General features: G+C 56.6%; 1 protein-coding gene across 2 annotated transcripts; it reads left to right on the top strand.

The window, feature by feature from the left end:
- Aplp1 (amyloid beta precursor like protein 1) lies at positions 1 to 11,681 on the top strand. Of its 2 annotated transcripts, none has more exons than XM_021641157.2 (17): positions 1 to 269; positions 1,140 to 1,283; positions 2,270 to 2,402; positions 2,546 to 2,658; positions 2,825 to 2,958; positions 3,080 to 3,273; positions 3,644 to 3,774; positions 4,228 to 4,302; positions 4,905 to 5,063; positions 5,142 to 5,270; positions 6,710 to 6,809; positions 9,947 to 10,054; positions 10,469 to 10,492; positions 10,644 to 10,714; positions 10,860 to 10,922; positions 11,047 to 11,190; positions 11,276 to 11,681. In XM_021641157.2, exons 1-17 carry the CDS (start codon positions 123 to 125, stop codon positions 11,372 to 11,374), a joined length of 1,968 nt encoding a protein of 655 aa, XP_021496832.1. In that variant the 5' UTR covers positions 1 to 122; the 3' UTR covers positions 11,375 to 11,681. The 2 variants fall into 2 exon arrangements, with proteins under 2 accessions (XP_021496832.1, XP_021496823.1); XM_021641148.2 differs by having other exon boundaries at positions 10,466 to 10,492.
- The last annotated feature ends 1,723 nt before the right edge of the window (positions 11,682 to 13,404 follow it).

Genomic DNA, 13,404 nt, shown 5'->3' with positions numbered 1-13,404 from the left:
GGGCGGCGGGAGGAGGAGGCGGCGGCGGCGGCGGCAGTGGTGGCGCTGGGAGCTCCTGTCACCGCTGGGGCCGGGCCGGGCCGGGCGGGAGCGCAGGGGACGTGAGGGCGAGAGGCCCGGACATGGGGCCCGCCAGCCCCGCAGCTCGCGGTCGGGGCCGCCGCCGGGGCCCGCCGCCGCTGCCGCTGTTGCTGCCGCTGTCGCTGCTGCTTCTGCGCGCGCAGCTCGCCGTCGGGAGCCTGGCTGGTGGGAGCCCCAGCGCGGCCGAGGTGAGGCTCGGCCGGGTCCCGGGGATGGGGGAAGGGGCGGGACCGGGTCCCTGGACCTGGACGCGGCGTGGCCGCCGCGGAGAGCGCAGTCCTTTCAGCCAGGGGCCTGCCCCACTCGCTCCCAATTCTTGGGCTCCCCCCATCGCCTGACGTCCCTGCCCCCTCCCACCCGCATCGTCGGACCCGGCTCTCCAGGAGCCCCTGCTCCTAGAAATCTAGCGCACCCCTAGACGACAAAGCCCCAAGCCCTGCCCACCTGCACGTAGGACCCATCAGGCAGCGGGCGCCTGGATCTAAGCATCCAGGTCCCTTGTATCCTCTGGACCCGCATGAGGCCCCCTGCCCCGAAACATTCAGGGGTCCAGGCCTCCACCCACTTCTCAATCCGGATATAGCTCCCCTAGTCCTTCCAAGAGCTGATGTGCAGGCCCGCAAGGAAGCCAGGCCCTGTCGTCTTTGCACCCCCTCAATGGGAACCTGAACTGGGGATGGAGGAGGAGGGGCCAGAATGCCTGGGTTCCCCCCCACCTTCCCCCCTCCCCGCGCGCCCCACGATTCAAGTTTAACTCCTTCGGGCTCCGGATTCAAGCTGCTGGGGCGGGGGCGGAGCCTGTCTTCTCAGCTACAAGGCCGCGAGAAGCCCGGGGTGTGTGAGGGGGGAGATCCTGGTCACCATAGCAACGGGAGAGCTAGGGCGCTCTCGCCCCGCGGGATCTGTTTCCCGGGGAACGGCCCCTCCACCCAGGAGTTGCTCCGAAGGAGCTGGTGCTAGGTGCAGGGGTCCTGTCTGGGGTTTAGGGAGCAGAGGACCAGACAACCCCGAAGCCAGCATTCCGCGGCCCCTCACCGCCCCTCTGCTTCCACTCCTAGGCTCCGGGGTCGGCCCAAGTGGCTGGGCTATGTGGGCGTGTAAGCCTTCACCGGGACCTGCGCACCGGTCGCTGGGAACCGGACCCACAGCGCTCGCGACGCTGTCTCCTGGACCCGCAGCGCGTGCTGGAGTACTGCAGACAGGTGGGCGGGACCCGCGGGAGGGGCGTGGTCAGTGGGGAGGTGGGCCCAAGCTGGGACGGGGTCGCCCTTGAGGAAGCTAGCCTTGGGGAGGACGGAAGTTCAGGGAGAGGAGAGGATCTGGGGAGCCGGGGGGAAGTTGGGGGTCTGTGACCGGCGGAGGGGGGAGGCAGGGCTAGGGCAGACTCTGTTTTGAGACGTTAAATAGGGAAAAAAAGGAATGTCGACTGATCAGAGCGCCCGAGGAGTGGCGGGGCCTGGGAATCTGGAGCCTTTTAGAAAGAGTGGGCGTGAAAAGTGGGCGTGGCCGGCGGAGGAGGCGGGGCTTAGATAAAGAGCGCTGAGGGCTCCGATCTTGAGATCCGGGAAGCGGTGGAGTCCGCCGAGAGCCGGAGCCTCGGAGGCGTGAAATGAGAAGGCGGGGCTCGTGCAAAGAGCCCCGTTCCTCAGAAGCCACCCGGAGGAAGGCGAGGCGAGAAGGAGGGCGAGACACGTTGAGGAAGAAACCCGACTGCCGCGCCGAGTTGCCCCGAAATACAGACTTCATGAACAGGCCTGGGGGGACCCTCCACCAAGGCCTCCTGAGAATGGTGACCTTAGCCACCAGGGGCGTGAGCAATGGGCGCCCTCGGCTTAGCCACCTGCTCCGTCTGGACACAGGGACGGGCCCAGGGGGTGTCCTGATGAGCGCTAGGGATTGACCACGCTGACCATGCTGGCATGGGCCCGTAAACCCAGCCATCGGAGAGGCTGAGGGAGAAAGACAGCAAACGGAAGGGCCACGTAGGCTACGGTATGAGCTCGAGGCCAGCTTAGGAAACGTAAGGAGACCCGGTCTCCAAATAAAACCTGAAAAGGAGGGCCGGGCATGTAGGCTCAGTGGTATGGCACTGGCTTTGGCATGCCTGAGGTCCTGGCTTCGCCCCCCGGTACCGCAACGCAAGAGGGGGTGGGCAGCCGGCGAGCTGATCTCCCCCCGTTTCCCGCAGATGTACCCGGAGCTGCACATCGCCCGCGTGGAGCAGGCTGCGCAGGCCATCCCGATGGAGCGCTGGTGTGGGGGCACCCGGAGCGGCAGATGCGCCCACCCCCACCATGAGGTTGTGCCCTTCCATTGCCTGCGTGAGTCACCTGCTGGGGGGGAGCGCTGAGGTGAAGTGGGGGTGTCCCGGAGGAGCGCCGCTCAGGTCTGGGTGCTGGGCTGAGAACGCTCTGCGGAGACCGATGCCCGGACTCTGAGGATTCTGGTGTCTCCCATTCCCCAGCTGGCGAATTCGTGAGCGAGGCCTTGCTGGTGCCCGAAGGCTGTCGGTTCCTGCACCAGGAGCGAATGGACCAGTGTGAGAGCTCAACCCGGAGGCACGAGGAGGCTCAGGAGGTCAGGAGCTTGTCCCGCCTACCTCCCAACTGAGGACTGGGAGGCCAAGTCCTGACTTCCTCCCAGAGGCCAAGGGTCCTAACCCTCAGCCGCCTCTCCCGGACGCAGCGTCCGGGCGCCCCCCTCCAACCAGGTCCGTTTGGCCTCCGGCCCCCTCTCCCTGCAGGCCTGCAGCTCCCAGGGGCTCATCCTTCACGGCTCTGGCATGCTTTTGCCCTGTGGCTCTGATCGGTTCCGGGGTGTGGAATATGTGTGCTGCCCCCCTCCAGCAACGCCCGACCCGTCCGGGATGGCAGTTGGGTGAGTGACGGAGACCCTCGCTATGCCCTCCCCAAGAGGGGTGTGGGGGCAGGAGGGGGGAAGGAGGGAAGCCTTGGAGCCCATCGGGAGATCTTACCGCCTGAGTCTTCTGCTTCTTCAGCGACCCCTCTACCCGGTCCTGGCCCCTGGGAGACAGAGCAGAGGGAGGGGAGGATGAGGCAGAGGCGGAGTCCTTCCCTCAGCCAGTGGACGACTACTTTGTGGAGCCTCCCCAGGCTGAAGAAGAAGAGGAGGAGGAGGAGCAGGAAAGGGCCCCACCTCCCAGCTCACACACCCCTGTCATGATCAGCAGAGGTGAGGCAGTGTTCCCCCCCACCCCCGCCTCTCTTCACCATTTGTGGTTTTTGGGGAGCACAGTGGAGCAAAACTGGGGAAAGGGAAGAGATGGAAATGGCTTTGGATATGCGTAGATGAGTCTGTGAAGAATGAAGAGGGAGAGGCCCTCCGCAAGGGGGCGCTTGGAAGAGGGGGAGTCATTTGCTAGGCGCCCCCAGGATCCTGTTGACAATGCTCTGAAAATGGTATGACGGGTTCCCGAGCTTTGCAAACACAAGGTCAGGCCTGGAACCGGCCCTAAACCGGATGCAGGCTGTTCTCCAGTGCATCCTGGGAAATGTGCTTCTCGGGAATGAGGGACCCGCCTGCCTGACCCCTTCTCTTGCAGTCACTCCCACCCCGAGGCCCACTGACGGTGTGGATGTTTACTTTGGCATGCCTGGGGAGATCAGCGAGCATGAGGGGTTCCTGAGGGCCAAGATGGACCTGGAGGAACGCAGGATGCGTCAGATCAATGAGGTGATGATGCAGGGGAACCGGCACCACCGCAGGGGAGTTCTTCATTGACCCTGCCTCTAAAGAGTAACCTAGCATCCTGCTACCAGAGCCCATGCCACCCTGTAACACGGCAACGGACTAGTGTCCCGCCTCGCAGACCGCTGAAATGCCACCGTAGAGAGATACTCCAGCCTGTGGCACAATCCACTTTAAATTCCTTTGGAGCTGGTTGGGCGTAATAACAAATGCCTTCTTCCTGACGCGTGAGAGGCTAAAGCAAGAGGATCAGAAGTTCAGGGCTAGCCTCGAATACATAATGGCCGTGAGACCATCCTGGGCTACATGAGAACCTGTCTCCCTAAGTCCAGCGGCACTGAGTGATCCTATTCATCCTATTAAGCTTGGAGATGGGTGGGGGACCCCAGTATGGATCGGGGTGGATCCTGGGACCCTGACGTGGCCCCTCCCCCCCAGGTGATGCGTGAGTGGGCCGTGGCCGACAGCCAGTCTAAGAACCTGCCGAAGGCCGACAGGCAGGCCCTGAATGAGGTAGGACACCGTCCTCTGAGCCTCACCACTGAGACTCTCACCATCCTCTGAGTCTGTCCACCCCTGGGGCCCAGTCCACCCCTTGCAGCTCCTTCCTACTCTCCCCTCCCAGCCCCAGCCTCGAATCTGGCTGGGAACACAGCCCAGGACCAGGTGCCTGCTGCTGTCCCAGCACTGCTCTCTGAGGGCTGGCTTTGGAATCCTCCCTCTGGTCTCATTTTCCCCCTCGGTCCCTCTCTAACAAACCCAGCTTCCTAGTACTTGTCCCCACATCCCTACCTACCCTTCCCAATCAGCCTCCAGTCCCAGGCCTCACCCCATCCGTGTGTGGAAGGCCTGAGCCTGCCTTCCGTTATACCTTAAACTGACAGTTCTGATTCCTGTCTGTTCCCACCCGACCTTATAGCCTGCACCCTCAAACCGATTCCCAGTAGGCGAGCCCCGCCCCAACTCCACCTGACCCTGCAGCCCACCCCTTCCCCTAAGCCTCCCGCCCCTAGGCTGGTTCTGTCAGGAGACCTCCCCAAGCCCACCCTCCTTGCCTAGACTCCTGTTCGCTCAGATTTTCACACCCACACACCCACCCCTGCACCCCTTGCCAGCATTTCCAGTCCATTCTGCAGACCCTGGAGGAGCAAGTGTCGGGCGAACGGCAGCGCCTGGTGGAGATCCACGCCACCAGGGTCATCGCCCTGATCAACGACCAGCGCCGAGCCGCCCTGGAAGGCTTTCTGGCGGCCCTGCAGGGTGATCCGCCCCAGGTAGGGCAGGTAGGGGTTGGGGGCGAGCAGCAGGCAGAAGGTCAGGATGGGCCCGGACAGCCTCCGTCCCGCCCGCAGGCTGACCGAGTCCTGACGGCCCTGAGGCGATACCTGCGCGCCGAGCAGAAGGAGCAGAGGCACACGCTGAGGCACTACCAGCACGTGGCCGCCGTGGACCCTGAGAAGGCCCAGCAGATGCGCTTTCAGGTGCACAGGCGCCTCCCGTCCCCAGATGCCAACCAGGCTCATCTCTCTGTCTTTAAAAAGTGTTGTGTGCGCTGGGTAGTAGTGCTGCACACTGGCTTTAATCCCGGCACCCGGGAGGCAGAATGGGCTGTGAGTTCAAGGCCAACCTGGTCTCCAGAGTGAGTTCTAGGACAGCCAAGGCATCTGGTCCGTGGGGAGGCCAGAAGAGGGTGTTGAGCCTCCCGGAACTGGACCTACAGATGCTTGTGAGCTACCATGTGGGTGCTGGGAATTGAACCTGGGTCCTGTAGAAGAACAGCAAGTGTTCGTAACCGCTGAGCCATCTCTCCAGCCCCAGATCCTTCTCTTGACCCTCACTTTCCGTTTAGAACCCTTCATTAGACCGGAACTTTCTTTTTGTGTCTCCAAACATGTCTGGCCCTTCCATTCTTTCTCCTCAAATTCCAACTTCATGATGCTGGAACACTGCTCCCAACACACACACACACACACACACACACACACATACACACACACACACACATACATACACACACACACACACACACACACACACGTGCACACACACACGCACACACACGCACACATACGAACGCTCGAGTGCACCCACTCACCCACCAGCCACTCACGCACGATTGCACACTGTGCTTTTGGCTCCCTTCCTGCCCCCAGAATTCCTACTTCCTGTCCTTCGGGATCCTATTTCTTGTCTCTTAGGTTCCTGCTCCTGCTCCCGATCCCTTGGACTTTGCTTCCTCTCCCAGAATCGCTGAGCTTGGAGCTCAGCCTTCCGCCTCCTTCCCTAGCCCCGCCTGCTTTCCCTAGAATCGCTGTTGTATGCTCTGGGAGTCTCATTCTGGTTTCTTGGACACTCTCTTCTGGTCCACAGATACTCTCCTCCATGCTCTTGAAGGCCAAGCCTTGCCCTTGAGCCACTGTCATTCCTGTATGAATCCTCTGTACCAATACCTGTCTACCCACAGTCCCCTCACCTGCCCCTCCAGCCGTGCCCTCTCGCTCTGACCCACGCATCTACTTCCTCCATCTGTACCCCGCCCCTCACTGGGCAGTAGCCCTGTCTGCCTAACCCGGAGCTTGCTGTGTAGATCAGACTGTGCTCGAACTCAAAGACTTTGCCTCCCAAATGCTGCTATTAAAGGCAGGAGCTCCCACACCCAGCTCTGTAGTTTTGTACTGAGCCCTCATCTTGCCTCCGGTACTCTGTTTTTCTGTTTTTCCCCTTCCTTGTCCAAGCCTTGAAGTTCTGGTCTCCCACACACCTCTTCGTGCTTCTCCTGCCTTAGTCTCCTTGCCCTGTGGCTGGGTGTCTGGCCGTCATGCCCTACTTCCTGTCTATTCTACATGCTTCATTTTTCCTTGGAAACCGTTCTTCTCCAGCCTGCACGGCCTGCTTCAACCTTCACACTTGCTCCCCGCAGGTCCAGACCCACCTTCAGGTGATTGAAGAACGAATGAATCAGAGCCTGGGGCTGCTGGACCAGAACCCTCACCTGGCTCAGGAGCTGCGGCCCCAGATCCGTGAGTACCCGAGACTTCTGTCCCGAATTTCAGTTCTCCCAGGGCAAAATTTGACTCCCAACCCTCAGCTCCCCCTTCTTCATTCAAATCACCCTAGAACTTGGTGATTCAAATTAAGAACCATTTTTTTTTTTTTTTGGACTTAATTTGAATCATTTTCCTCTGTCTGGCCTGGATTTGGTTCTTTTGGTGGTATGGCCAGTTGTCAGTTGTATGGTTTGATTTTAATTGTTGTTTTTTGAGATGGGGCCTCACTATATAGCACAGACTGGTCTGAAACTCACTATGTAGACCAGGCTAACCTTGAACTTTGAGCAATCCTCTGCCTGCCAAGTGCCGGGGTTATAGGCTTGTGCCCCCATACCTGGCTAGATTGTGTGTACTGCTAAGCAAGTACTCTCCCATAACCCACGTCCCCAGCCTTTGGCTTTTTAAGACACGATTTTGTTCCGTAACTGAGGCTGGCCTAGAATTCACCAGGTAGCCCAGGCCAGCCTCAAATCACAGTCCTCCTCCCTCTGGCATACATTGGTCCTACCCACCTCAAAAAATTGTGTAGTGGCCAGTGTGGTGGCTCATGCCTTTAATCCTAGCACTCGGGAGGCAGAAACAGGCAGATCTCTGAATTTGAGGCCAGCCTGGTCTACAGAGCCAGTTCCAGGACAGCCAGGGCTACACAGAGAAACCCAGTCTTGAAAGAAAAGTAAAACAAACAAATAAATAGTTGGGTAGTGCTGGGGATCGAACCCAGGACCTTTTATATGCTAGCATGTGTACCACTGAACTCCCTCCCTGGAGTACCTAGCCCAAACTGTACTGGTTAGAACAAGTCCCAAGCCAAATCCGGATTCAACAGAGGGAGCCTACACAAGAATGAGGGTTCGGGGAAGTATTAGCCTGCAGAGCCCCCCCACATCCCCCCCCCGTCTGCTGTGACCCCCAGCCTCCTGATACTTAAATACTCTCCATCTTCCCTGCTGGGGCCGCCTGCATCCAGCTCCCCACCTTGCAGGTCGCACGGCTGTGTGCCTGGAGCCACCTCTTCTGTGTCTCTAATTTCCCGTCCATTCAGCTGTCAGGGTGCCCGCCCTAGCCCCACTGTGGCGCTCTCTCTGCGCACCCCCTCGCCATCTTGTTTCACAGACCAGCTGGGGACACTGAGGAGGGGTGTAGATGACCCAACACAGTTTTCTGAGGTCAGTTCTCCAGGCCGGAACCAACCGAGGGGCCCGGATTAAATTGCTGTCATCAGCCAGTGCTGGTAGCTCCCTGGTGTGGGCTTGCACCTGGTGGTGAGCGTGGGCTAGGCTGTTAGCTCTGGCATGGGCTTTCCACTGGTGATGGGAGATAAGAAAGAAAGGAAGGAAGGAAAGAAAGAAAGAAGGAAGGAAGGAAGGAAAGAAAAGAAAAGAAAGAAGGAAGGAAGGAAGGAAAGAAGGAAAGAGGAGAGAGAAAAAGACCACACACACACACACACACACACACACACACACACACACTTGATGAAGTAAGACAGACTCCAGCAGGTAGGTTCCAACAAGCTTCATTCTTCATTTAGCTTTTCTTACAGTCTTCCTCTACTTTACATATACATACACACATACATACATACACATTCACACATCGGTTAGATGGAGCAAACTCCAGAGAGCAAGCTCCAACCCAGCCTTACACACATACATATACACATACATGCATTTTGGTGGATGGAAAAATATTCCAACAACCTTGCACACACACATATACATATGCACACATCTTGGTAGATGGAACAAACCACATTTTTATATATTTTTTCCAGGAAATAAAATCTTTCTTTCTTTCTTTCTTTCTTTCTTTCTTTCTTTCCTTCCTTCCTTCCTTCCTTCTTTCTTTCTTTCCTTCTTTCTTCCTTTCTTTTCTCCTTCCTTCTTTCTTTCTTCTTTCTTTCTTTTTTCCCCCCCAAACAGTGTTTCACTGTGTAGCCTTGGGTGGCCTGGACTCGCTTTGTAGGCCAGGCTGGCCTTGAGCTCACAGCTCTCCGTCTGCCTCTGCCTCCCTGAGTGCTGGGATCACAGGTATGCGCCACCACGCCTGGCTCCAGCAAGATCTTTTAAACAGTACAAAATTCACAATGTGGTTACATTCTCTCTTTCTTTAAGTGAACTATTACAATGAGTGTACATAAGAAAAACATGTTCCCTGACACCCTCGCATGATCAGGTGTGAAAAACAAATATGAAAACCAAATTATTCCGAAGAAGCCATACACACTTGTAACAAAGCAACTTGCTATATATATCAACAAGGTGAGCAAGCAAGGTAATTTTTCAGCCAGCTTTTTCTTTACTGGCAGGGCAGGCTTCAGTTTTCGGTTGCAAAGAAAGAATCAGTTATCTTAAAAGGTAACCTTATAAAAATCTTGAGATAATCACAAATCTAAACTTTTATCATAAAAAAAATGATCAGCCAGCCCTGTCCACTTTAAACCTTTAAGATGTGCGTCTACCCGTTAATAGCTTTTATTAAATCGTATCCGGAAGCGGAGGGCAAAGACAAGCGGAAGGAATTCAGTGTCTCAGCCACTGACCCGCCTTGAGAGCATCACGTCAGCCATTGCTGCTCTCGCTGATGTCTTTGTTCAACCTCAAAAAGCCCCTAGCTTTACTGTTAAGAGTCCACGTTTCTTAACTTCAAATTGTTCTCTGACTTTCTGTATCCGTGCCACTGACAAAAAAAACTCTTTACCTTGCTAAACAGTCTATTTTTCCCTAAGGTTTTCTGTGTCAGAGCCACTAGCAAAAAACATCTTTACCTAACCTTGCTGAACAAGGGTAGTGGTCATTGCTCGCCATCTGCACCTCTGGGTTCCTTCCAGGGGTGGTGGCTGAATCAGGCGTTGTCATGTGAGTGAGGGCGGGCAGCCTCCTCGGAGTTCCCACACACCTCATATGTTGTGAGGGATGAGCTGACCATGAGGGGGACAGGCAGAGCGATGCTCCTTCACAGCACGCAGCCCTCAGGACTGCCCTGCCTCTCCGACACATCACCCTGGCCCTGCTGACTGGTGGGCTGAGTTCCGAGGGCTCTGGAGCTGTTTTGCTGTTTTGCTGTTCCTCCTGAATGGCTCCCGACAGTCTTTCTGCGTGTCCCCTCAGAGGAGCTTCTCCACTCTGAACACTTGGGTCCCAGCGAACTGGAAGGTTCCGTGCCTGGCAGCAGCAGTGAGGACAAGGGTGGGCCTCAGCCTCCTGAACCCAAAGATGGTGAGTGAGCCTGAAGGGAGAGCCTGCCTTTGGGAATAAGGCCTCACTTCTTTTCCTTCACAAAGTTGGCTTCTTTGGCCTGAAGAAAGAAGCTGCTGAGGAACCCAGGACTTTTTCTTTCTTTTAGACAGTCTAAGTTGCCCAGACAGGCCTTGAACTTTTGATCCTGCTTCAACATCCTGAGTAGCTCAGACTACAGGCGTGCGTGACACCAGGCCCAGTTCAGTCCTTAGGTTATTGAGACAGGGTCTCACTCTGTAGCCCAGGCTGGATTAGAACCCACTATTTAGCCTGGGCTGGCCTCAGGGGTGTGTAGGAGCATGGGGCCTCTGTAAGGTTCTTGGGGTTGGGGGGGCCATTCTCTTACTCTTTCTTTCACTGTTTCGCCTGTCATCTGTCCCCTCCTGCCAGCAGACACCCCAGAGACCCTTCCGAAAGGTAAGTATAACACACCATAGACCCCAGCCCCCAAATCCCACTGAATCCCAAACCATGAAGGGGGAGGCCTCCTGGGGTGGAGTCTGCCCTTTCTGATCCCTCCGGAGGTGGCCCTACCCTCCGGGAGTGACGTGTGACTTGGGTTGGGTAGGATCCACGGATCAAGATTCCTCCTCCTCTGGGAGAGAGAAGGTTCCCCCACTGGAGCAGTATGAGCAAAAGGTAAGGGTGGGGGAGGGGGGACCCCGGGTGGAGGGAAGGTTCTGGAAGCTTGCCCTCCTCAGCTTCAGGAAGGAGCCTTCGTGTTGCTGGGCTGGGGGCTACCTTCCCGGGCCTTGGGGGTTCGTGACATCTGATGCTCCCCCAGGTGAACGCGTCTGTGCCGAGGGGCTTTCCCTTCCACTCATCGGATATCCAGCGGGATGAACTGGTAAGAGGGGGCAGATCCTGGGGGGCGAGGTCAGAGGTCAGTGTCCAGGCTGTGCTCCCCAAAGCTGCAACTGGATCCCCGTGGGCCTCAGAGACGCTCTCCATCTCGTATCGCCCCTCCGCAGGCGCCGGCTGGGACTGGAGTGTCCCGGGAAGCTGTGTCCGGCCTGCTGATCATGGGAGCTGGAGGGGGCTCCCTTATTGTCCTGTCCTTGCTCCTTCTGCGGAAGAAGAAGCCCTACGGGACCATCAGCCATGGAGTGGTTGAGGTGGGAGGGGCGGACCTGGCGGTGGGGTTGGAGTGAGCGGGGAGCCCTGCCCCCATGCGCTGAGCCCCCTCTGGCCCCCTGGCAGGTGGACCCCATGCTCACCCTGGAGGAACAGCAGCTCCGGGAACTTCAGAGGCACGGCTACGAGAACCCCACCTACCGCTTCCTGGAGGAACGCCCCTGACCCCGCTCCTGGCTGCCCGCAGCCCAGCCCAGACTGCCCTTCTTCCAGGCCCCCATCCCAACTCCCAGCCTCCTGTGGGGGAGGGAGACCCTGACAAATTCATTCGTATTTCCCCTTCCCAGGTCCAGATTCCACCCCGTTAGAAGTTCCCAGCTGCTGCCCCACGAGGGACCCCCTCACCGTAATTTATTTTATGCTAATTTATTGCTTCTTAAGGTGACCACCGCCTGGGGTCCCAGTGTGTGTCGCTCCCTGGAATTCACTAACCCACTAACATCCCAATAAAGTCCCCTCCCCCACCAGGCCATCCTGCGTGTCTATTGGAGAAGCTGTGTGTTAGCATAACTGACTTCCTGCAGGTCTTTAAACTGGGTGAGGGGGGGGTGTCTCGCAAAACTTTAATCCTTGCACCCAGGAGGCGGAGGCAGGCGGACAGAGTTCTCTGGGAGTTCGAGGCCAGTCTGGTCTCTGGTCTCCGGTCTACGTAAGAGTTCCAGGACAGCCTGGAATACTTAGAGAGGCTCTGTCTCAAAACACAAACAAACAACAAAAAAACTCAAACAACCCTGAAACACGAAGGAGGTGCTTCTGACCGATGGCGTGGAGGGGGGCTAGGGGAGCACACATTTATTCATTTATTATGTATCCAGTGTTCTGCCTGCACACCAGAAGAGGGCACCAGATCTCATTATAGACGGCTGTGAGACCATGTGGCTACTGGGAGCTGAGCTCAGGACCTTTGGAGGAGCAGCCAGTGCTCTTTACCTCTGAGCCATCTCTCCAGCCCCCAGCACCTATTTCTAACTCTCCCAAAGGCCTCATGAGCTAATAGAGGTTCTTCATGAAACAGCCGCATCAACACGGGTCACGAGAATCACACACACACAGTCAGTGTGAAGAGGGAGTGGCTTGGATAATGAGTGTTTCACCACACCTCAAAGTCCACCAGAGTCCTAGGTTTGTGTCCGTGTAATGGTGGGCATGCCTTTATTCAACTCAGAGGAGGCCCACGCACCTTACCCTCATGCCACAGGGAAAGAACTCACAACGACACACGATTTAATGAAGTATACGTTCTAAACCAAGGGTGGTGGCCTGGATCCCAGCACTTGGGAGGCAGAGGCAGGCAGATCTGTGAGTTCAAGACCAGCCTGGTCTACATAGTAAGTTCCAGGACAGCCAGGGCTCCATAATAAGACCCTGTCTCTGATTAATTGATTAGTTAGTTAATTATCTAATGTGGGTCCTGGGTATGAAGCTCAAAGTCATCAGGTTTGGCAACAAGCACCTTTCCTAGCTGAGCCATCCAGCCTTGTTGCTGCTGTTGGTGTTATTTTGGGACAGGATCTCACTATGTCGACCAGGCTGGCCTTGAACTCACAGAGATCTGCCCTTCTTTGCTTCCCGAGTGCTAGAATCAAAGGCACGTGCTGCCACACCAGACCTCATTATTAATTTTAAAATACTGTTACTGGGGGCTGGAGAGACGGCTCAACAGTTAGGGGCACTCCCTTGCTCTTCTAGAAGACTCCAGTTTGTTTTTCAACACTCACGTTAGGCAGCCCACAGCCCAAACTCATGTCATGCCAGCTCCAGGGCATCCGATGCCCTCTCCTGGCTTCCCTGGGCACCCACATTCTCCCACACATGTACATTTTAAAAATCAACATTCTAAAACAGTACCATCCTTAAAATGTTTTGCCATTGCTCTCTTGGTGCTTTGTGCCCCTAAAAAATACCTTCTTCTTACACTGAAGATTTTCATTTTTTTGGACCTAGAACCCCTAAACCATATTATACAATCGACTGTACGTACAAGGAATTCCCAAGTTCTTCTGTGAAGTTCAACGCGTTCCTCTGAATTCACGGGCCATCGGCTGCATCGGGAACCCAGTGCCGTGAGGCAGCTGACAAGGAGGACATCACTTGGCCCTGGTATCCATGCCCCCGTTTCCTTTCCTGTCCTCTAGAACTTCCGAACCTCCTGCCTCCGCCTCCCAAGAGCTGGGGTGACAGAGTGGCCCCACAGC

Source organism: Meriones unguiculatus, chromosome 14 (genome assembly GCF_030254825.1).
Source record: "Meriones unguiculatus strain TT.TT164.6M chromosome 14, Bangor_MerUng_6.1, whole genome shotgun sequence".
In the NCBI taxonomy this organism is placed as follows: domain Eukaryota; kingdom Metazoa; phylum Chordata; class Mammalia; order Rodentia; family Muridae; genus Meriones; species Meriones unguiculatus.
Note: the sequence above shows the minus strand (reverse complement) of the source record. Positions and strands in the feature narration are given on the sequence as shown.